The following is a 26,212-nucleotide window of genomic DNA, read 5'->3' as shown; positions in this document are numbered from 1 at the left end:
GCTAATAGTATGATTTCTGTGCAATTATCATTATCTATGCCTACTAATGATTAAACCTCGTTCAAAATTATTTTAAGAAGTTTTTCTTCTTCTGTTGATCGCTTCAAATATCTTGCGTAGTATCTTTCTTTGAAAAATCGATAGAAGATTCGTCTGTTTTGGTTAGGTTCCATAAATCTGATCCATATGTGAAAAGGGAGACATCAGTGTTTGTAATTATGATTCGCCTTTTTATTTCCCCTAGATATATGAACTCTTTTACCTCTTCGAAGTCTGGGTCAGTGACAATTAAAGCTGCATTTCCAGCTATTGTGTTTGTGTTAGTCAGCATAAATTTGGTTTTATTTTGATGTATATGTAATACCATTCGTTCTGCTGCTGTCTTCAAACTTTCAATGTGTTTTATATTGTTTTGCTTCAGAGTTAACGCTTCTACGCCGTACAATCAAGTACTTAACACATAAGATCTTAACAGGCTTATTCGTATGGAGAGATTTATGTCACAATTATTAAGCAATTTCCATGAAACAACAATTTTTATGAAAATAGACCTTCCAATTTCAATACGTTGGATTTCAACGTTTTGGTCACTTTTTTATTTATTAAAGCTCCAAAGTATTTGTACTTCTTCAGGTATGTGACTGGCTGGGGAACCGAGTTCACTCCCCGGCGCAGATGCCAGAAATTTTTTAATTCTTTGACTGAGCCGCCACCGTGCTTCGGAGGGCACGTTAAGTCGTCGGTAACGGCTACGTAGTAGTCGTTAACACTAAAATCTGAGCCAGAACTTTTCACGAATGGAATATGTAGAATAACGACGGGTTATCAAAACAAAAGGCTTACGAAAAGAAATGTTTCTGTGATGAAATGGATTCTTATTAAACGTCCTATATTTAATTTTCATGGCATTAATCTGTATACCGTAATTATTGCATGTTCTGTATTTCTTGTAGTAAAAGTTGATGATCCGTCGATGTTCTTACCAATAGCACAGTATCGTCTACGTATCGAATGTTATTTACTTCTCTTTTGACGATTATTACTTCATTTGCGTGTGATAGGACTTCCTGGCATTATATACGTTAAACAGCAGTGGCGACAGTACACAACCCTGTCTCACTTCCCATCTTATTCTTATTTCGCCTGCTATGTGACCTATTCGTGCACTATATTGCCGAAAGCCTTTTCAAAGTATATGAAACTGGTGTGTATCTGTTGATTAACATCCAAGTATTGCTGTGTGAGTACACGAGTAAAGAGAGTATCTCTAGTGCCTAACCCTTTTCTGAATCTTAACTGTGTTTCTTAATATTGTTCCGAAGCTATTTTCTTGTGGCATTTTAAAGTAATTACTATTTTAATGGGAATTAGCCACAATTATTAGAAGAATTTTTCACCAAGTAACAAAAAACAAAATTTGTTTAATTTATTAATGTTTGTATTTTGAGAACGATTTCCGAAGTGGAAATTGAAACGTCAATAAACTTACTTTAACCTTCAATTGTAGCTTATTCCCATTAAAATAGTAATTCCTTAACTGTGTATCGCTAATATCAAGTACCAGTTTCTGGTAGACGCGGCTATGAATGATTTTAAGAAATTTCTTGAACAAATGACTCATTAACAAGATTGTTCGGTGATCAGAACAGTCTTTTGAATTAACTTGTTTAGGTATTGTGATGAATGCAGATAACAGTAATTTTTAAGGTATAATACCAATATTTCGTCTAGTGTTAACCATGTCACACCCTTGCTGCAAAAGTGACACAACTCAAAAATGGTTATATTTGAATTAATGATGTTAACGGACTCCATATTGATATACGCATCAATCACACACCGAAAGTGTATTAAATGAACTTCATCTATTGACCGCGAGCTAGCAATAGTATAATATTATTCTACTGAAGTATTACAACGATAGTTGTGCCTTTAGAGTTGTTGGTGTAGGATGTGGTTACAGTAATTACACAAGACTAATATTTTTCCAGTTGTGTCGTTTTTAAAGAGGAAATTGCACCTGTTTGGCTTATTCATTTTGTTTTGTGGCAGTTTTGTAGGTGAAATATCTAAAACTACATTTTTTTTTAATTTGACTTGTGTCGTTTTAGCTGATTACGGTAAATATAGATTACCGAAGATTACCGTACTATAAGCCTCATGAGTCATCTCCTAAAATTGTTTCTCTTCATAAGAGAATCTACAAGCTGTGTGAAAGTCAAATTTCCCCCACCAGTTCGGGTTCACAAATGCTGTTGGTACTAGAGAGGCTTTGTTATCAGTACAAGTCTTATTCCAGATATGCAGAGACGTCAACGTATACGCATGTCTGGTTGATTACGAGAAAGCCTTTGATCGAGTACAGCACGCCAAGGTGGGCAAGGCTGTATTTTGTGTCCTCTAATCTTCAATATGTACTCTGAAAGAATATTTATCGAAGCTTTGCACGAAATTGAAAAAGGTATTCTACTAAATGGTTACCAGCTAAACATCAGATATGCAGATGACACCGTAGTAATTTCGGACAACTTAGAAGACCTACAAGTTCTTATGAACAAAATCACGTATTACAGTCAACAATATGGACTCAATTTGGCACCATAATAAATAAAGAATGGTCCAACAACCAGGAGAGTAGAGCACGGATCGGAAAAGCTAGATCCACCTTCAATCGGATGGGGGCCTTCTTCAAGAGTCACAAGAACTCTCTCTTGATACAAAAGTAAGAATGCTGCGATGTTATGTCTTCTCTGTCCTTTTTTATGGTGTTGAATCGTGGACCTTGAACGAAGATATGTGCAGAAAACTGGAAGCATTTGAGATGTGGCTATATAGGAGAATACTTAAGATCTCGTGAACTGACCGAGTCACAAATGAGGAGGAAAAGTATTTGGAAAACGAGGTCCAGGAAGAAGACGAACATCTTGGTTAAAGAACCTCAGAATCTGGTTCAATACAACATCTGTGCAGCTTTTCCGCACTGCTGCAGATAAGATAAATATTGCCATGATGATCGCCAAGATTCGTAACGGATAAGCATATCAAGAAGAAGACGGTAAATATACCTGTTATATCATCAAAAATGTCATATTACCAATTTTGGCTTAAAAAAATCATCAAAACCGTCACAACTCAAAATACTTCAATTCCGTGAGAGCCAGAAGAATGGTTTTTTTAAGGGTTAAAAGCTAGTTAATTCTAAATAACGCTTAAGTCATTTACTTTGAGACATCAATTATTAAATCAGCTGCTTTTGAATCTTCTAAAACATTCCGTTGTCAGAACCATTTTTTCGCAATTTCTGAAAATCTATTTTTTCCAGTTGGATCACTTTTCCAGCAAGGATGCAATGTGTACTATTAAAGTTATGTTCTTGCTGTTCATGTTTTTAACAAAGGTTGTAGTGATTTCGTCTGGTCCACTTGCTTTGCCATTTTTATTGCATTTTCAATTTCTTATTTTTCTAGACAATCATAATAGCAATCACACGTATTTGTCCTAGTACAAAAGACGCTAACAAATACAAAACATTATTTCCCAACTTTGTTTACTTTATTTCTGGCCTAAAAATTTCAATTTTACCATCTTTCAGAATTTAAAAATAATGGCACGAAAAAGATCTTTCAAGATCTAACTTTTCAGGTGTTTGTTTTGTAGTACTTGCACAAAAAGGCACTGTACAACAATAATAATAGAACTTACATTCATCTTTTATTAAAAGAATTACGGAAAAACTTTATTATCAATTATCATAACTGTACCAGTGCACGTGTTAGGAATATGTAACGTCACAGTGGTCACGTGATAACTATCCGCATCTTGAGCGAAATTTTAATCGGAATATAAAATATGTCATTATAAAGTGTTAGTTGCATTAGAAGAATAATATTAAAAATGTTTTTGGATATAATATTTGATACTCATACACCGTTTTAACACGTATCATAAAACTCCCGTCTTTAGTTCAATAATAATTGTAAATGTAGACTCGTGCTCGAAAAGATTTAAGATATATAAACTAAAGACATTATACAATTTAAAAGCAGCACACTATAACATTCTCTTTATATGCTGTGTTGATAAAAGAACAAATTAATAAGTGTATAGATATTTTATGTAGATTCCCCCTTGTTCATACCCGAATTATAACAATGTAGCAACCCCAAGAAGATAAAAAATAAATAACTTTTAAATCCGTTAAATTAAAATCACTCAAATTTCTTTCTCTAGTCACAGCTACAAACAAGTTCAAATTGTCGAGGGTTTGACCAAAATAATGATCGTAACTATTAAAAAATGTTTAATTAACTGACATATGGTGGAGTCGCAAGAAGCTACATAGAAAATAATAGAGATGTGTATAAAAAACATTAGAAGTAAGAATCGAGGGAGCTTCTCTAACAGGTTTCGAGGGTAACATCAGATATACTGAAAGACGCTTTTCAACCACCTGCCCTATAGTAGAATCGTAGTAGGTACAATGCACCCGATATATGGCATATGCTGCTATGCTTATAGTTTCTTCACCTCTTGTCTTTACTTTAAAAGTCGTAGAACTTGCTCTACAAAATTATGTGTATGCATGAGTGTATAAAAACCCCGAGCACCTGGAAGTTGTCACAATAAAATTATTGTAATGATTGTCTTTCTATTTTAAATTTTCTTATCATTAAAATCTGTTTTAATTTGCCATTCTGATTTTCGCAGTCGATTAAAAAATAAAAGTAAAATAAACAAAAATGTTTGCAGTTGTGTATTAATATGATTAGATTATAGATTAAAATATAATTCGAGAAGAATATCTCGAATTTAATTTATATGAACATTGAAAACATTCTTCAAATTGTACGGGGGGTTCAAGTTCTCGGGGTTGTTTTTTTTTTAAAGATATAATCTTTTTCCTCATTTCTTGTTCTCTCTATGATCATCCACCGTATCTTTGAAGGGATTCCGTTTTCGTTGCAGCTATCTTACTGCTTTCTCTTTTATTTACGTTCCAATTTTCACAATACATGCCCTAATGTTTTATACGTGTACAAACTCACCACTTATAGTTCCCATAAAATTATGCCACCCTCCGAAATCTAGCAAACTGGTCACTGGCATCCTTTGGAAATCTGTAAACTGATCACCTCAAATAGGTAAACTCATCACCAGCATATTTCAAATTCAACTGATATTGAGGTCTGAAAATTTAGTTGCATAGGTTTTCGATAGTGAACGTTTTCCGGTTATACCAGAAATAGTCTATAATTTCGTTATTTGCTTTGCATTGCATTTTGCATTTGTCAATTTCTCGTTGAATTCTAGGGGTACATACTTTGTTCGGCATACATTCGGTCAAAGTCGGTTTTGGAGTTATTGACTGTTTTGGAAATAAAGGCGATTTTGGACACTTGATACATTCAAAATATCTGAGAAACTTTTTCTTTGAGTTCCTCTACTATCGGAGATTGGATATCATTAGGGCGATTCTATTTACTGTTCTATCAATTTTATTTACTGCTGTTTTGAATAATTCGTTAGTGGTACAGCCAAACCACTCTCTTAAATTTCTCATCCAGGACATTCTTCTACGGCCTGGATTTCTGCGTCCTTCAATTTTTCCTTGCATTATATTTTGTAGAAATGTGTACTCTTGTCCTCTCATCAGGTGGCCTAAGTATTCAAGTTTTCTCTTTTTTATATTCAGTATAACTTCTGGATCGTTATTTATTCTGAGTACCTATTACCTCTTCATTTGTAATTTTATCCACCCAACTTATTTTTAGTATACGGCGGTAGCACCACATCTCAAAGCTTTCAAGATTTTTAACATTCCTCTGTTTAAGATTCCATGCCTCAACATCGTAAAGCAAAGTACTGAATACATAGCATTTTAACATTCTAGTTCGTAGCTGAATACTAATATCACGATTACAAAATAATTTTTTCATTTTTATAAAGGTAGACCAGGCAATTTCAATACGTCTTTTTACCTCGTGATTTTGGTCACCTGTTTCATTGATGAGGGTTCCCAAGTATTTGTATTCGCTTACTTTTTCGAGTTGGGTACCGTTTATTGCGATACTAGTGTCATGTATTGCATTCTTACTGAAAGTCATATATTTGTTTTTTTTACGTTCATCCTTATGCCGTAGTTATTACATATCTCATTCATACTTTCAACTAGATGTTGTAGATCTGAGAAATAGGTAAAGCTAAAAACTTGATTAAGTCACCACTGCATAAAAGTGGAAAGAAACTTAATTTTCTACACACGAAAAAACAGTTCAGGACATAATTGGCGGGAATTTTTAAATTTGAGGTAATTAACAATTTATTTATTATGTCAGAATGCATCAAAATGATCTAGTGCAATTTTCTGGCTTTTAGAAATGGTGAAAGGTCATTTTATGATCTTTACCTGCTACGGGGTGCAAGTAGGCCAGTGATCAGTTTGCAAATCTCCAGATCTATTTTAAAATCCTGATTTTATTGCGGTGATGAGTTTGTACTGTCTACGAGTTCATTTATGCTAATTAATGATGAGTTTAAAATGTTTTATATATGTATCTTCATTTTTATTTTCAAGCTCAGGTATCTATCCCACCAGATAGGGTTCAGTTGTCTAATTGCTCTCTTTGTTTTTTTTCTAGCCCATTTTTAATCTCTTTTTCATTTTATACTATCTTTTTTCGTTATCTCGCTTTTTTTTTCGTTATTGTAAACGATGATATATAATTGTACTTGAACTTGTATTTAGCTTTCCCTTTTATTATTGCGGTATCGTTTATTTGTAAATCTTCTACCTCCTTTTCTATTGTTGTAAAACATTCTGTTTTCGCGTATATTTTTCTTACGTGTTGCAATTCGGAGCAACGTTATCATTACATAAGGTGGAGAATTATAGGAGCGACACATCGAAAAATACACTCGCGATCATAAAATCCGGGTCACCTTGAAAATTTCAAGTTTCTGGAATATTTTTGCCTCTGGTGCAGTAATAACCTTTTTTTAGGCTAACGTATTTTTTATTTGTCATCAATGTTTGTTTTGAAAGAAAAATAACGGTTTTTTATTGTTTTTATTGAAAATTGTTGATAAAACAGGCATACGAAAAAAATGGAAAATACAGAACGTGGTAAAATGTCAGTGAAATTTCAATTACTAATATCGTGTATTGTCTCCACTTGCTCTAATGACCTCTTGCAGACGACGGGGCATACTCTCAATTTTTCTCCGAATTACATGTTGTGGTATGTTATTCCACTCTCTCACTAACAGATCCTTAAGCTCCTGTGCGTTGTTAGGGGTTGAATACGTTTTTTCAAATCGTCCCAGATATGTTCGATAGGATTCAGGTCCGGAGACCTAGCTGGCCAGGATAATCTCGTAATTCCAACCTCGTCCAAGTATTGCATACTGATCGTGGCAACGTGCGTTCACGCGTTGTTCTGCATAAAAACGACGTTTTCTCCAAGCCTTGCCATGGTATGCATAACATGTTCTTCCAGAATCTCCGTAATGTCCCTTCGTGCAGTTAAGGACCCATTTTCGATGAAGGGTAATTCTGTGCGGAAGTCGGAAGATACACCTCCCCAAGCCATGACCGAGCCTCCACCAAATGGCATTCTTGGAGCAATGCAAGCTTGTGAAAATCATTCACCGGTTCTCCTCCAAACTCTTACACGTCCATCGGATCCAGTTAGGCAGAAACGGGATTCATCTGGGAATAACTCTTTGCTCCAATCATTAATTACCCAATGCGCGTATTGTCGAGCAAAAGCTAGTCGTGCAACTCGATGCTCCAGGCGAAGTGGCGGTCCTGTAGCCATTACCCGAGAAGATAGTCCAAAAGAACGAAATCTTCTCCTGACTGTTGCAACGCTAACATTGCGATTTCGTACTTCCTGTAGACGATTTTGTAGTTGTAAATGTAGTTTCGTAAAGCCTGAAACACAAGAAAACGGTCATCTCGTACCGTGGTTATTCTTCTTCGTCCAGAGCCAGGTCGTCTGGATAGCAAACCCTTCTCCTGAAAGCGTTGAAGCACTCGTTGAACCGTAGAAAGGCTTACGCCAACAGTTCTTGCGACTTGCCGTTGAGTGTCACGGTCTTCCACAAGCGCAACAATTTGTGCCGTTTCAACAACAGTCAAGGGTATTTTTGGCAAAAAATAAACAATAATAAACACTAATAATGGCACTAATAAACACTAATGGTGGCAATAATAAACGTTTATTCGTTGCGTTTGAAGTCGAAGCACAAATGAGACATTTAAAACAAGCGGCAGTTACAGGAACCGTTCATTTTGGGAAGTGTGCACTTTTCCGCGAAAACGGCACTATTGAAATTCTTTGTTGCAAATGAAACCGCTAAGCCGACAACAATTCTCAGAAACATGCATTAGTTTGTATTTGTGTTATTATTATTTACGATAAAGCTCGTTAAAAATGAAATATCGGTGATTTTCAAGGTGACCCGGATTTTATGATGATCGCGAGTGTATAATATTGTTTTTCGCATGTGATAAAGTGAACGGTAAAAATTGTGATGTATATATATAAAACAAGAATATAAAACATAAAAGCTACGCCCAATCGCCAAATATTAACTGTTTTAAAGATGCTGTGGTCCCACTCAAACTTAATTAAATATGCATTGTCGTCGGACACGAATTTATAGTTGCAAGACAAGGTAGAACAATAATCCGAAATATGTAATTGGAAAAAAGACAGAAAAGTGAACTTATTCCAACATGTTATCAGAATACTTTATCAGAAGAAGAAGAAGAATCAGAAGTTATCCTTTAAAAAGATTACAGGACAATGTTTCACCAGTTATAGTTCAGAATGAAGAATGAACAACACCTTTACTACAAAAATCTTACTATTGGCCGAAGATAAAAAAATTTATTACTGCTTTGTCACTATCAAACATCAGTAAATATTTACCATCTTCCAATTCTTAGTTGGCTTTTTATTGCAGTTTAGGGTGCGGGTCATCGAGTAGCACGTGTTATATCTATAAATTCCTTATTACTCTACCATTATAACCAATTACCATTAAAAGTTAAAAACGTCAGTGACCAAGTAGCGTTAGGTGCGTGGGTGAATTGGTAATTTTAGGGGGAATAAATGGACTGTGATCGGTTCGTCGCCGATATAACGCGTAAAATGTATATCAAAATGCATCAGGTGGGGCGAAAGTTCAAGTTCAGCAATGTCGCTGCGAGTTACACCCCAAACACCCCGGATCCAGATGTGTGCGATGCAGCTGGACATAATCATTACTATGTTCTGATAATTATTCTTTGCGTGATAATAGTATCGCGATGCTGACTTTTTATTGAACTGTTTGGGCTACACTCAACTTTTGTTTTTCAGGAAGAATTATAAATCCGAATATTACTAAAAAAATTTCACAGTAGTACACAACAAATAAAGTTGAAGGTAACGTTCGTACAAGTTTAATAGGTCTAAAATATGTAGATGACATTGCTACAATAAGTGATATTAAAAGATCTGTATCAGCAAACATAATCCTCTTTTTTATATATTATTCTCTCAGTTTGTGTACTATATAATTTATATCCTCCTTAGGATACGCACAGAAAACTTTTCCTTTCGCAAAGCTTGTATTAGAGCATTGTTATTAAGCGTTTAGATGGTTAGAAAGTATCAAGACTAAAATGTATTTTTAATACTACTGATATATTATTAATGGTGTTAAACCATATTTTTCTTATTGATCTTTCATTCATACAAGAGGATACATGGGTAGCCTTCCTGACAGAAATGTTTAAAAAATAAAACGAAGAACCTTTACCAGAAACGCCAAATATAATAACTGAGGAAAAGACCGAAATCTACCAAAACGATGTGAAAGAAGGAATAAACAAATTAAAAAACAGAAAGTCACCAGGAGAAGATCAAATACCAAATCAACTCTTAAAATATGGAGGTGATCACCTTGTACAACAACTGCAACTTCTTATTAATAAAATAATCACCACGAACAGAATACCAGATGAATGGAGGAGAGCGATCATGGTGATGTTCTTCAAAAAAGGAATAAAAAAGACCCCGATAATTATCGAGCAATAAATCTATTAAATACAACACTCAAATTGACAACAAGAATAATAGCGACAAAAATAAACGAACGAATATCTCTGCAAGAGGAACAGCAAGGATTTCGGACAGGAAGATCATGCACGGATGCAGTTTTTGTAATAAGACAAATAAAAGAAAAGTGGCTGGAATACAACAAACCAGCATATATGTGTCTGATAGATTTGAAGAAAGCGTTTGGTAGAGTGAGAATTCGGGACGCGATACATTTATTATATGAAAAGGGAATATCACTGGATTTAGTAAAAACCATTGAGAATATATATAAAGATAACATAGCTATGGTAAGATGTAAAGGAAAACTATCGCAACCTATCAAATATGAAACTGGTATTAGACAAGGACATTCGCTGAGCCCATTAATATTTAATCTGATAATGGATGAAATCATAAAGAAAGTTAAAAAAAGAAGAGGATATAGAATGGGAGAAAAGGAAATAAGGATAATATGCTACGCCGACGACGCCATAATAACAGCCGAAAATGAAGATGACCTACAAAGATTAATTAAAGAATTCGAAGATACGGCGCTCATATACAACATGGAGATCTCAACAGAAAACACTAAAGCGATAGTGATATCAGCGGAACCGAGAAGATGTAAACTAGTCGTAAATAACAAAATAATAGAACAAGTGATGGAAACTGAATACTTGGGAATAAAATTGTCAAGCTACGGAAAAGTGGAAGAAGAAGTACAAAAACAAGTGAACATGGCAAACAGAGCAGCAGGATGTCTCAACAAGACAATCTGGAGAAACAAATACCTCACAACGGAAACGAAAACCAGGATATATAAATTAACAATAAGACCGATAATGACGTACACAGCGGAAACAAGAGCAGATACGGCGAAAACACAAAGACTACTGGAAAAACAGAAATGAAAGTCTTACGAAAAATAACAAACCAAACTCTAAGAGACAGAGTAAGAAGTGAGGAAATACGAGCGAGATGTGGTATAGAGGAAATAAACGCGTGGACCAAAAGAAGAAAAGTGGAATGGAATCAACACATCGAAAGAATGACAGAAAATAGAATAGTACGAATTGCAAGAGACAAATCGCCAAATGGAAGATCATTGGGACGATCGAGGAAAAGATGGTCAGACAACGTCAATTGAGGCTAAAAACCGAAGTAAAACAGGCATTTTGCCTATTTATAAAGTAGGAAGAAGAAGCAGAAGATCTTTCATTTATCTTTCGTCAAGTTATAAGTTACTTATTATACCTTTAATCACATTAACTATTAAAGTATTAGAATATATTAGATATAATAGTAAAATATTAGAAACTAAAAAATTTGTTAAAAAAAACATCTTACGAATTATCTAGTAATTGGCTTCTGTAACAGAAATCTCTTCGCGGAAGCCAAGTAGGAGTTTATTTGCACGCAGATATGCTTCGACATGTCGCTTCGCTAAAGCTGAATCACAGATACGCGTCAATATTCGTCAGTAGTATCTCATTTACGTCTTTCTTGAGTGTTTTGTTTTATAACTCTTATAATTAAATTATCAAGAACCCATTATGGATAAGAAAACACCACTGACTCAAAATGAAATTGAAGACTACGCAAATCCAAGTGATTCAGAATTTGACGCGATTTTTCGCGAGAATGGTAATGAGTAACGACAGTAGAATAGAAATTATGAACCTTCTGAGAATTCAAGTGATAGTGAAGATGAAGTCGTCTGTAAACCTGAAGTTGATCGGAAACCTGCGGATAATGACGATGATTTTCCAGCAACAACATCAAGTGCGAATGATAATTGTGGGCAGAAATTCAACAAAATCCTGCATTGTTTATTTTTCAAAAAAAAAATGTTGGTGTGAAATTGAATACGTCAAAATTTTACAGTACCAATGTTAGTGGACTAATTTTTTTTATGAGTTTCTTGCTTTACAGGTGTAATAGAATAATTTATCTGCTGCGCAAGGAATTGAAAAACGCAAAGCAATCAAACAATCGAATAGGCTGTCAAAGTGGCAAGACGTCAGTGCTGCAGTGATGAAAACTTTGATTGGACTTTTGTTGCAAATGAGATCTTGTACCTTTCCATCAATTGAACATTACTGGAACCCAAACAAGATATATAATGTAAACTTTTGGTGCTCACATATGAGTCGAAATCGATTCCAGTTGTTATTTCGTTATTTCCATTTGGTTGATAACTTAATACCATCTGGCGACAGGTATTATATAAGGTGAAACCAGTACTAAATCATTTCAATAAGTAATATTATTGCGTGAAAACTATGTACGATTTGTATTGACGAATCCATGATGCTATGGCAGGGAAGATTTCTTTTCAGCCAATACATAAAAAAACAAATATGGTATCAAACTGTATGAACTCTGTGAGCCCGACAGTCTTGTAATGAAAAATCTGAGGAAACTTACAATAATGTAGGTCACACTATTAACGTTGATTCACGTTTACTTGAGGACTCGATTTCTTTTATCTCGATAAAGAATACACGGTTAACATGGATAATTTTTATAATTCTGTTATTTTACAAAACTGCCAAATACACGAAAAACTTATGTGTGTGGAATCATACGAAAAAAAAAAACAAGGAAACCCCAGAGATGTAGTACATCGTAAAATGAAAAAAAGGGAGTGTAATTGTCTACAAAATGGTTTTGATACTGTATGCAAATGGAAAGACAAACGAGATGTCCTTAGCATTTCAATCATGCATGCTATTTAAATGGTAGAGGTGCTCAATCTAAGGTAAAATAATGCAATATCTGGCATTGACCGATCAGATTAAATGCTTTCGTGTTACTCATATCTAAGAAAGATTATTATATGGTCCAAAAAGATTGCACTATATATTATAGAGGTATATATACACAATACTCACATTTTATGTTCAAAAATTAACTTCTAGAATAAAACTGATAAAGTTAAGAGAATTCGTCGTTACGTTGATTGAAGGAGAGATTCAATCAGTTTCGAAAAAAATTAGATTGAAAGAACTCCATTATTTAGAAAGTCTACCACCTACCAAAAAAAAAACAGCGTCTGGCAAAGCCATGTCGTATACGAGATGTACCCAAGAAAAAAATGCCGAGAAACGCGTTATTTCTGTTCAGGCTGTAAAGAGCAGTCTGCTCTTTGTTTAAAAGATGGTTTTAAGAAGTTCCACAAACAATAAAATATTATTTTATTGCTTGAATTTGAATTAATTTTTGATAATTATATTTTTTGTTCGTTTTTGAATAAATTTTCTGTTCATGCAAGTCAGTATTGATTTTTTGTTCTTTTGCCAGAAGCCATTTATCGATATTAGCACTGACATATTATTCCGAGTTTAATCGTAGCTGCATAAAAATGGCAGGACCAGATAACTCGTAGTTGGCGTCTTAGGAAAGAATGCAGTCTACGTAGTTGGCAGTCAACGTGTTAATGTCCTACGATATATCCAGAGTTCAAAGGATGCCATATTCATCATATTGGTCAGTTTAACATTCTTGTTAATGCTCATGTTATGAATTGATTTTGTCAAAACATCTTGTACGCTTATGCTTAAATTCTTATTCTTACTTTTATTACAGAATTAACAAGCTGTTTGAATTATTCTGCTACTATTATTGTATTATCAAGTAATACTGGTCAATATACAAAAAATATTATATAAACAGTGTCTTACCAGGATTTTCATATCTCAACCTTTTTTCTCAGTCGAAAAATAAAATGTTTGAGTTTGTAATGAAAAGCGTATAAATACCTACTTATACTATTAGATAACAATAAATGTTATGACATGTTTATAATATTGTTCTGAAGCTATTTTCTTGTGGCATTTTAAATTAATTACTATTTAACTGGGAATAAGCCACAATTAAAGGTTAAAATACGTTTATTGACGTTTCAATTTCCACTTCGGAAATCGTTCTCAAAATACAAAAAAAAAAAAAAAAAAAAAAAAAAAAAAAAAAAAAAAACTTTTTTTTTTTTTTTTTTTTTTGTATTTTGAGAACGATTTCCGAAGTGGAAATTGAAACGTCAATAAACGTATTTTAACCTTTAATTGTGGCTTATTCCCAGTTAAATAGTAATTATGTTTATAATGAAATATGTAATAAAATTACGAGAAAGAACTAATGAAATTATCTGAAACAAAAGGCAGATGAAGATCAATGTGACAAGGACAAATAAAAAATTCACAAAAGCCTTACACTAAAGGCAGATAGGTACAAACCATTTAGTAAGCAAATACAAAATTAAGCAAATAAATAGATCGATGAACTCCATGAACTCAAATCGAAAATTGATTTGACACCGGTTCTATTCAAAAACAAACTTCTTACTACAAGCTGTAACAAATAAATCATAACGACCCGACCGACCCCAAGAAAGCTGCACAACAATGCTCAAAAAGTCGACAATAGACCTCGAACTACATTGAAAAATAAATTTCAAGAAAGTAACCTTACCTAAAATAAGGACACAGCGGCCCGAGCGGAATCGTCGACGGATCGAGGCCTAAGCACATCAAATTAGCGATTTGGTCTACATTTTTTTGATAAAGCAACAGCTGCGAGTTTCCTTTTGTGTTCTGCCTTAGAACTTTGTTGTGTCTCTGTGGCTTATTTCACGTTTCCTTCAAGATATTGTTAATTTTTACAGTCGCCCGGATTTCTGTAAAAGGTTTATTTGATCATCTTGCGCAAAAATACGGTAGTACAGATAGAAGTATCTCTAGACATAAGAAAAGGGGTAGAGCAATCTAGACACAAATAATTGCAATAAGAAATAAGATTAATTTTAAAATAAATAAGGTTTTCACGTAGAAGATTAAATTACGATAAAAAAATAGTATTTTGTCAAAAATCAATAGTTTTGTAGAATGTATTCATTCAAAATACTGTTTTATGAAATTAAAAATATTATAATTTGTAGTAATAAAAACCATTATAAAAACAATTGTCTACAATTTTCTACAAGACAAAAAATAATACAGAAAATTAACTAGGTATGGTATTACCCGAATGAATTTTTTATTCTAATACTGATACTTTATTACCACATTGACTATTAAGTTCTATTGTGTTATAAATTAGTTGACCTTCTGAAGGGTACCTCAGTCCTCCTTATGCTTTTTGCTTAATTTTTTGTATCATTTTGATATTGTTTTTCTTAATGTGACACTTACTCCATTGGATATCATCAATAGCTTTTCTATTGTCTCAGTACTTTTGCAAACCTATTTTACAATATTTAAACATAAACTTTTTAATAATTTTTTCTCAGTTTTATTTCTTGTATCCCGCATCTCGTTATTATTTTCTTATTTGTTAGTCTGTCTCTCAGTGTTTGGTTTGGTTTTATCATTCGTAGGTTTTTCGTTGCCGCTGTCTCCAATAATATATGCCTTTAGATGGCATTTGCTCGTCTTTCACAGTGTTATCATTGACTTTATTGTAGTTTTGATATCCTAGTTTTGTTTCTCTTGTGATGTTTGTTTCTCCCTAACGTAATTTTTAAGCCACCCGCTGCTCTGTTCGCCTTCTTCGTCTATTTTCGTTACTTCTTCCAACGTGAAGCTGATTCCGAAATATTCAACTTCCATCACATATTCTATTAATATGTTGTTAAAAATCAATTTACGTCTTGGCTTCGACGATATCAATATCGTTTTAGTATAGGAGCTACTTGGAGAATCTTTTGTGAGGAAATCGAGTATTTCCCGCAGGCCTCCAGGCTACAAAAAGCGCTCTCAAAGGACCCACATCCGCATATCGGCATATTAACGAAGGAAGATGGAAACAAAACTTCCAAACCTTTGCGAAAGTGCTGAGATCCTGATGAAAACAAACTTTCCTTCTTCTAGCACCTCAACAGCACCAAACTGGAAGGAAAAAGCAATCATACCATCACTAAACAGCTGGCATCTCGCCAGAACAATGATTAATGAGGAAAAGGTAAATTGTGCTTCACCCCTTTCAAATCACCAGGGCCTGACGGCATATATCTAGCCCCTACTATGGTTGGGACTGGATATCCTTCTGTCGCACCTTCTGGAAATATTCAGAGCCTCTTTGACTCTGAGATATATTCCTAGAAAGTAGAGAGAGGTACGTGTGGTCCAGGTAGGATGGACTACACCCTACCAAAGGCTTTCCGACCAATTAGCCCAACATCCTTTCTCTTGAAAACGATGGAAAGGCTATGCGAGAGGTACATAGGGGATAAAGTTCTGGTCCATAATCCACTTCACCCAAATCATCATGCATATACTTCGGGAAGATCTACCGATTCTGCACTACTACATCATGTAGTGGGAAGAATTGAAAGATCGCTGGACAATAAAGATTCCACCCTGGGTATATTCATAGACATTGAGGGAGCGTTTGATAAAACCACATTCCCAACCATCACCCAACAGCTCAACGTCAGGAATGTTCCTCTGGGCGTTAGCGAATGGATATTCAGTATGCTAAGCATAAATGTAGAAGACGTTTCTGTTCGAGGCATGGTTACTAGGGGAGTCCATAGGGAGGGGTGCTATCACCACTCCTCTGGAACATAGTTCTAGACACCCTAGTTGACCAACTCAGCAGCAACGGGTTGTACACAATAGCCTATGCAGACGATATTGCTATCCTGCAAAGCGGTAAGTTTGAGAGCACACTATGTGAGAGATTACAAGTTGCTCTCCGACTAATAGAAACATGGTGCAAGCAACACTCACTATCTATAAATCTACAGTCTAAACTTTTCTGACAAGGTGAAGTACCTTGGTATTACCCTTGACATGAAGTTAACATGGAACTCACACTTAGGTGGCAGAGCTAAGACTCTTACGGCCTGAGCATATTTTTGGTTGGTCAACTACAACAATCGCGGAAATTGTCAAATGTCACTCCCATATGCAAACCGTAAAAAGATGGGAAGAAGGGCAAGGATGTAGACTTGCCAGGGTAACACTAAGTAACCTTGAAAAGTCAGCATCAAAGAAGTACTTGGGAATGACCAGGAAAAACCTACGCTTGACAGTTGGTTTTTTAATTGGTCATTGTAAACTAAGCTAGTAGACACACCTCTAGGTAGGAAGTGTGAACGAGAAGACGAAACTGTAGAGCATCTCCTATGTTAATGCTCGGAGTTATCGTTAATACGAGAGTACGCGTTCGGCGAGTCCTGGCCCACTTAAATGAGATGTGTCCTGGTGACTTGTCCACCTTCCTAGAAATGGAAGGATGGACAATGAGCTAAGGATGACAGCTCTCTGGGAAGATGCACAATGGGTCAATTATGGCCTAAGTGCTGTGGAACTTAACTCGCCTTCCCTACTCTACAGATACCTACAGATCGTTTTAGTTTAGTTGAAATAACGATGTTATATTAGAGCGACGTTTCTTCTAATTGCATCTGCAAGTCATCTTCATTTTCCGCAATGTTTATGTCGTAATTATTCATTACAATGAACATCTTACATCATATAGAAGAAAAATAATTTTTTTTCTACCTATTTCTGTAAATTTTGTAAATTCTAACGTTTTTTTATTGTTTCAGAGCCTAATTTGATTCAGACTCCACCATCCGTCATCGCAGCATCCTGCATCAGCTCCGCAGTAAGAGGTCTTAAGCTCATGTTTTCAGAAATAGCAATCAGAGACGTGTGCAGCTTGCTTAACGTCAATCCCCAGGCCGTCGAAGTGGTAGTAGCAGTAATTGACAGCGCAGTTGCAAAAGTATTACCTAAATCCACAACACCAGATTCAGAACCAAACACAATCCAGGGATACGAAAGCCCGCAATATGGACAACCGGAAACGCCCACAGAAGTGGAGAACATTGAATTTTAGTTGTTTTTATAGATATATTGTTCATACTTTGCAGACAGAAATGTCGTTTCTGTTATTTAACTGTGTAAAACAGTTTAGTGGAAAATCAAATGATGTACCAAGTTACCGACATGTTTAAACACGTAGAACTGCGTAAATTATTACGCGTGTTCGATAAATTGTAAGGATTTACTTTACTACCAAGAAAAATATTTACTAATATTGACAAATTATGACACTTTTCTTGTAAACATGAAAAATTCGCTTTAAAAGACTGATTTTGTAACCAAATATACTTTATCCAAAGCTTCTTTTATGTCGATAGATTTAAACAATTTATGTTGAGTGAACAAACCGGTACATCGTTTGGTTTATTGTAACTTTTATTACTCGTTGACTGCGGAATGCAAATTTGTTTGTGTTATTTAATGTTTAATTATTTTATTCGTGAAGTTAAGCGTGTATTGAAAAATGTTTGATAACCGAAATAAGCTTTTATATAACCTTTACGACAAAATTGACGAATCAGCAAACTATACGTACTACGTATATCAATAAGTGAATTGAATTTAGTATAAAAATAAAGTTTACAAAAGGATAAAGAGTGCAACAGTACAGTGGCAGAAGAGTAACAAAACGAAACTGACGAGATCCGACTCAATAGAATTAGCCCATTAATAACTAAAGGATCCTCAAAATGTTTTCATCTTATATTACAACATAAGCCAGATTTCTTTCAGTTATTTGTAGTTATGTCCTTTTCCTTTGCCTCTCTGTTTCTTCTACGTCCGTTCTTCCTATTTCTAACAGTTTTTTATGTTTCTAGTGTTTAGATTTCCTAAACTTCTTCAATTGTCAGTTTGTCAAAACCTATTTTAACAGTTTTTCCATTTTGTCTTTCTTCGCAAGCTTTCTCTCTAATACTTTTTTGCATTTTTCTTTCTGCATTACTCAGATGATTGTTTATTATATTTTTTATGTTTTCTATTCCTCAACTTTTTGTTTATTTTTCATTATTTTTTCTTTAGTCTCGTTATCAATTAGTTCAATTATGCAAGGCCTTTCCCCTAGTTTTTCATACTCGTATACATCACTCTCCCATACAGCAGAGTATGGGACACTTGGGCGAGACAGGACGGGACATTTCAACTAACTGTCGGTAAGGGTTGAATCTGCATTACCGGCCGAGCATGAACCTTCGCCAAAACCGGAACCATTTTGTCAATTGTCCGTTATTCTTCGATTCGGTCCGTCAATTCTTCTTCGTCTGTCAACTGTCAATTCTTCTTTTCCGTAGCTAATGTCAGAACGAAACTACACTGACGCGGAGGATAGGACACAAGCATGACAGATATATTTTGATGTTTAACGATTTGAGACTGTCTTACGGGTGGAAACCGTAACGAGTTGCATACTATATTTTATCTACGACGAACAAGTAATTTATTTTTTAAAGTTTTTATTGTACTTCCGGTCTCCGGTAAGAATATATGTTGGTCATAGACGGTTCTTCGATAGCCATCAGGCAACAATTTCCCCCAGGCAAATATTTTAATCCCTAGAAATTGTTCATTGCCTTGTTAAGTTCATTTGTGTCTGGTGTGTCAATTGCTAGGCCTTTCATTACGATATAGTTTTCTCTTTTTTTTGTTTCTCGAGCTCTCCCATGCTATTTTGGATGTCCTTTATTTGTCGTCGAATTTCTTGATTTTCTTTTTCATTCTTTTGTGGTTTTTCTATAGTAAATCTTCTTTAATTCCCTTTTGTACCTTTCCAATTTCTTTAATATCATCGTCTTTTTTGTCTATTTGCGTATTTGTTTCTTTTTATTATTCATTGTTCAGTGTATCACCGCGAAAAAAACGAGTCGTCTCCAAGTTTTTTTAGTGCTGCTTGCAGTCTTCTCTAATTAGTTAATTATATAAGAAATCTGATTTGATTTCTTGATTTTTTAAACTTTTTTGAACAACCGGCAACGCCACATTGAATTTAGTCAAGACTTACAGTGGGTGGCCAAATTATCAGGGACAGTACGATGATTTCTTAATTTTCTAGTTTAACTGAATTTTTTTAGTAAGTTCTTGGCTTTAAGACTTATTTTTTGTATAAACGAGTGTTGTATTAAGGTCACAAAAACAATGAGTTCTGTTAGTAAAACCATTTATTTTTTTCGCAAAAGAAATTGTTACATAAAATCACTAATTTCAATATTTAATGATGCCACCCTTGGCTGCAATTACAGCTTCTACACGTCGGGGCATCCTCTGAATACAAATTTCTGCATTGTGTTTTAATTTTTGGTTATGCCATTCTTTAATAATAGCTTCAACCAACTACCGCTTCGTTGTAATAACATCTTTGGCGATCTCCCGTTTGGTGAACTCCCACATACTCTCTATGGGGTTCATGTCAGGTGAGTTTCCCGGCCAGGGCAGAACTGAAATATTTTCTTTGAACAGAAATGCAGTTACACTTCTAGCTTTGGGACACGGTGCAGAATCGTGCATAAAAGTGTAATTTTTTACACATTCTTTGAGCTGGGGCAGTAGCCGAGTTTCAAGTATTCGCATAAACTGGTCCTCTCATTGTTCCTTCCACGATGTATAAGCGTCCCATACCCTTGGCCGAGATTACAGACCACACCATGACACTAACCGGGTGTTTAACCCTCTCTACAAACTCTGGATGGAACTGCTCCTCAGGATGTCGAAGGACGAACGCCCTTTTGTCCACCAAAATCTGGAATGTTGATTCGTCGGAGAAGCATACGTGAAAAAATGAAAATATTCGTTGTTCACGAACTCCATTCCTTAAAAAAAGTTGTAGCTACTCGACTCCAGTCTTCGAAGGTCATACCAAAAAAATAATTTTGATTTTGAACAATGTTTTCAAATAAAATCGTGTCATTAAGGCAGCAAAAATGACTAAATAACAAATATTACTTACCTGTTAATTATATCTATAATTCTATCTATAGAAAACCTAGCAGAGACACTTTAAAAAAGTTTTAAACAACTTGCAAATATTTTTAAGCTTGACTGCGTTAACATCCGACGACCAACTGAGATGCAACTACTACAGATATTATTATTTCATATATAAGCACTCTAAAATTTTAATAATCATACCAGAAGAACTGTCAAATATAATACAGATATGAACACCAATTTTTTTGGTAAAAAAAAAACCGTTTAAAGTAGAAAATACAAAAATGTATGTAGTGTCCCTAATAATTTGGCCACCCACCGTATTTCCTTATTTGTTGTAAAGAACTGGAATTCTTGATAGTTGTTTGTTTTTAATACAATAAAATGTTTGTAAAACTTACTTATAGCACATTTTGCCACACTGCAGAGAGTTTATGCTCTTATTTTTTTTCTCGTATAGTTTGAAATTTATTTCTCACTACTTCTTCAGAAAACCGGGATAAACACATGTGATACTTCACACAACGCGCTGTTGCCGGTTGATTTAAATGAACCAGTATATCATCTCAATTAATCCAAGACTTCTAAAACAATAATATAAATGTATTGTAGGTTCTTACTACACTATATAAGTAAAGAAATGATTTTAGCACACTGCTTTGGAACACTTGCAAAAATTAGTTGATAATTGTTTGCGAAATTTTTCAATTTACCTTAACGAATTTACTCAAAACTATTAAATTTTCTTAAATACGAAGTTTTAATAACAAAAACAATCGCTGATTCGTTGATTTTGCCGAAAGTATTTACTTTTTGATCTCTTCAATTACCAGTAGTTATTTTTTAACAATTAGCTAGATTATAATGTATGATCTCAAATAAATAAGTGCCTTATGTTAGCGTAACGGCATCACAAAAATATTTTATCATTTGCTAGATGTTTTATTTCTTAAAAGTAAAGAAAGTTAAGAAAAGTGGTTTTCTTATTTACAATGTATATTTCGTCTAGGGATTGACTAACTAACCACTCTAAATTTAGGTATTTTTTATGAAATTGTTTTACTATTTTACCGGTGTCGCCTGGTATGTTTTTCCGTACTTTTAAATAATTATTTTATAAAAACTTTCTTGTTTTTTTAAATAAAAAATATCATTGTAAATGACTTAAAACAAGTGATAAAAGTTGTAGAGTATACAAATTTTTGTGATGTTTACTTTTACAAGGAACGTCAAGGAAACGGTACCATTTACTTATGTGTTTTATATAAATAATGATGTTTGAGTTTACAAACATTTATATCTATACCAAAACTTTCTTCTTTGCTTTATTATAACACTTCATTGATCAATTATTATTCTAGAGTATGAGAAGACTCAAATTTAGTTTTTCCTAATTTATTTCTTCTTCATTTGAGTTATTTATCCTGGTATTTGAGCTGTTTATCCATATATACTATAACTTTGCTTAAGAATGTTTACTAATAAAACAAATTTTAGGCAAAATTCAACTTTATTCATCAACATCGTTCCTTTCTTAGGAATATTTCGTTCCAATATTCTTCTAACAGTTGTATACCTTTCTGTATAACGATTTTTCTTTGGCCTCAAAATACGACTTAATTTCCGCAATTGCTTCCTGATTTAATCCCAATTTATTTTCCGGTGTTATCTTTTTGAGGTCTACTAACGTCAGCAGGAGCAAGATCTGAAGAATATGCTTGATTCGAAGATACAGTGAGTTGTCCTGGTTTCTTCTTCATTGGTATCCGTTTTCTAGCAGTTTCTTTTTCAAAAGCACCATAGCAATATGTAATAATGCTATTGATGTTTCCTCAAACAAGCCAAATTCTTTTCAGCTGATGTTTGGATGACTTTTACCCGCTGCTGTCCACTCAGTTGATTGTAGATTTGACTCACGTTTCATCTATTTTGACCGTTCAACGCAAAAACTCCTGAAACAGTTCTAAACAATGATCTAGATCGTCTATATGTTGATCGACCGTGAACATTTGCTTAACCCACTGTAGACACATCTTTCTCGTTAAAAATACTGAATAGAATCTTTTATAATCCATTCAACTCTTTTGCTTCTCACACAGCTTTTGGGGACTTCCTAACGTGGGACAAGTGTCGAATTTGGGCAATCACAGTGCTCAGCATGATTTCTGTGTGCATTTGAAGTCAACTCACCTCTTCTTAACTGTTGTTTTTGATGACAAGAGTCCGAATAATACTTTCAAGCCATTCGCATGACTGATCTGCGGAAGCAATCTGATTTTCCATTGTTTTGAAAATTCCAAATGCAGTGTCACTTAAACCACTGTAACTTATAAACTACTGCTCCGATTGAACTCAAACTTTGACAGGTGATGTTTGAAGGTTGTGTTTTCTCATATATTTTGATTTATTAGAGTCGCCATCTACAAATTACGACAAGAACTTACTGTGTGATGTGTAAATATGCTCCTAAGATCAAACAGCTGCTTCTCAGTCTCAGTATATAGCTGAACTCCATTTTCTTTTTTAAAGCCTAATGGTCTGATAATAATTCAAAATAATTTTAATGTAATAAATCATAATCATAAAAAGAATTTAGGTATTTTGTCAAATTATTGTAACGCTACTTTACTATACTCAAAAAAATGATTCCAGTTCCTTGGCACTTAGTACATAATAAAATATGATCCTGTGATCTTCAAAACCGACAAAATTTTCAATTTGCCATTAAAATTTTTCAAATACTGTTAGGGACACCTTTTGGTTATATTGGTTTTGTTATCTAGTCTTTAGTTTTGTATTTGTATGATTTAAGTTATTTTAAAAATCCTCGAATAATTTTGTGTAATAAACAAATGGAAACAAAGGTTTTAAAAGAAATCGATTTGTCTTTAATCTTTAAATCTTTGAACGTGTAAATAGTGTTTGTTATAAGAACTCCCTTACGGACCAGAATATTTAAACATATTTAATTTTTTTGTGTTAGTGAACAATTTTCTTAAATCAATTTGGTTTCTTTTATTTTTGGTGTATATTTTCTTAATTGGTATAGTATATAATGAGTAGTTTGTATTTTTTAAATTTATACGACCATTGAATTATAATTTTTATGAATATATTTCATTCACACTAATTTTAAGTTCAGTTTCTGGTTAACTTTTTGGTTATATATTTAGTTCTTAAAACTTTTCGTTTCTAACTTCTTTAGAATCTAAAATTTGTTCAGTTTTTTGTTCTATGAAATCTTCTCGCAGTATCTGCTCTATCACTATTGTTAGTTACAATGCCCATTTAACAGGAGTCCTCTTTTCCATGAACCTTTTATCTCATCTAGATATTTGTCGATTATTCTTTCTTTGGCGACATTACCACTTAGCAGTAACGAATATTTTGCTGATACGCCACTGAATGAATGCTGAGCTTCCGATCGTTTCGTCGGTGGAAGCAGTTCGGTGATTCTAGGCGAAAATACGTCATTCGCATAATTAACAGCAATCTCATCATAATTATTGGCGTTTGTTGTACAGTGTGTTTGTTAACTGTTAATTTTAGCGACACTAATCTTTTACTGGGCAATAATGGTATCTTTGTATTGTAATAGTAATGACAATTTTTGAAACTGTATGTTTCTTTTATCCTCAATTCTATATAGACCCTGATCCTAATCCAATAATTATCACTCTGCTCTTCGAGATGTGGGCATCATCTTCTTTAAATAATATATTTTTAAGTTTTTTAATATATACAATTTCTTTTGAAAAGTTTTTTATGTGTTTTCTGTCCTATGTGTGTATTTTTAACTATACCTGACGTATATTATATTTTGATAGTTTCTAGGGGCAGTGATATTGTCGATCTGGTTTTAAATTTATAATAAACGAATTTTATTTCTAAAGCGGATATTTTAGACCATTTGTACAGAATACAACGTTTAATTATTGGAGGATATATGTAAAAATATGTTTAAACCAAAGTTTTCAGGAATGATTGCGTTTTGACTGTATTTATTTTTTTATGTGTATTGACTTTAATAGATAGTTTTTGTATATAGACATTTTTATATAAATAAAAACATTTATAACCTGTATAAAAGGGATTTTTCATTTAAAATATTCTAATATTTTACCTATCTTCTACACCAGACAGGATCATTTGAAGAAATCATCAGAAATAACAATGGAAGGAAAATGCTACAATTTTCCGCTTTAAACAATATGACAATAATTAATACAATTTTTAAGCATAAAAAATCCACATATATTCTAGAAAAGTCAAAAGTCTAAATGAGAAATCCATAATTGACTATGTACTAGTTGAAAGCAATGATGAAAGAAAAGTAATGGATACAAAAGTATACAGAGGACCTGAAATAGGCAGCGGCCATTACATGGTAGTAACTAAGATACGAGATTGTTTACCTCGATGAGACAGATATCGTCGGCTTATGCCAAAACCAACTAACTCCACTTTTTAAAGTTTTGAGGAATCTACGTTTTAAACTTTAATCTGAAATGAAAAGTCGTCTGAATTTAAAAATGATTTAATGACTGAAAAATATTAAAGTAAATAACATTATAAACGAATCACTTTGTTAAAATATTATTAAAATGAAGTGAAAGTTAACAAAAAGTACAAAAAACATTTTTTGCGCCACTTGTAGGGTTTTGGCTGTACAAAGTTAGTCATCTTCCAGGTCACTTTGAACATGACTCTCCTCAATATGAGGCTCAGGTATACTGTCGTTCGAGGTCGGTAACGACTAATAATATTGATGAAATTCATCTGGAATGACTCCTGATTGGCACAGCTTTAATAGATCCTGTTTTTTTTTTAAACTGATTGAACTGTTTTCTCAGATTAACAGGACCTTTACCCAAAATATTTATTTTTTTGTAGTCAGAACTGTGATCGTACCTGTACAACACAATCCTGGTTTGGATTTTAAATATTTCAGCCAGTTAACTTTTTCTCCATTATTTGTATTCTTTGGCCTATTTTTTATTATTAGTTTTGACAGTGCCTCTTAAGTCAAAAAAGTCCTTATACTTTAATTCTTCTACAATATAAGGCTTCTTACCAGATCTACACGTCCTTGCCATACGGAAAATATTAAGCCAATCATGCATGGTGTAAACTGGAACATACTTTTGCGCCTTTTCAATAGCACTATGCATGCTATCTACCTCCATGTAACTATGTCCACTCTCGAGAAATTTTTGTTCTGTCACAGATAAGTTGGGTTTTGTTTGTACTAAATACATAAGCAAGGCAGTAATATTCTGATTCCGGTTCTGTCCGCTGGAAGTGTCAGAGAAAAGAGAAAGATCAGTAATATCTGTGGAGAGTTTATCGATATACCTTAATAGACATGTG

At 33.8% G+C, this 26,212-nt stretch overlaps 1 protein-coding gene across 1 annotated transcript in view; it reads left to right on the top strand.

The window, feature by feature from the left end:
• LOC140439321 (G1/S-specific cyclin-D2-like) overlaps positions 1-24,919 on the top strand; it is a 72,624-nt gene extending 47,705 nt beyond the window's left edge. The window contains exon 4 of the mRNA XM_072529161.1: positions 17,644-24,919. Coding sequence (XP_072385262.1) covers positions 17,644-17,936 — 293 coding nt within the window. The 3' untranslated portion in view covers positions 17,937-24,919. The remainder of the gene's footprint in view (positions 1-17,643) is intronic.
• The last annotated feature ends 1,293 nt before the right edge of the window (positions 24,920-26,212 follow it).

Source organism: Diabrotica undecimpunctata, chromosome 4, assembly GCF_040954645.1.
Source record: "Diabrotica undecimpunctata isolate CICGRU chromosome 4, icDiaUnde3, whole genome shotgun sequence".
In the NCBI taxonomy this organism is placed as follows: domain Eukaryota; kingdom Metazoa; phylum Arthropoda; class Insecta; order Coleoptera; family Chrysomelidae; genus Diabrotica; species Diabrotica undecimpunctata.
This window is presented reverse-complemented; position numbering and strand designations above follow the sequence as displayed.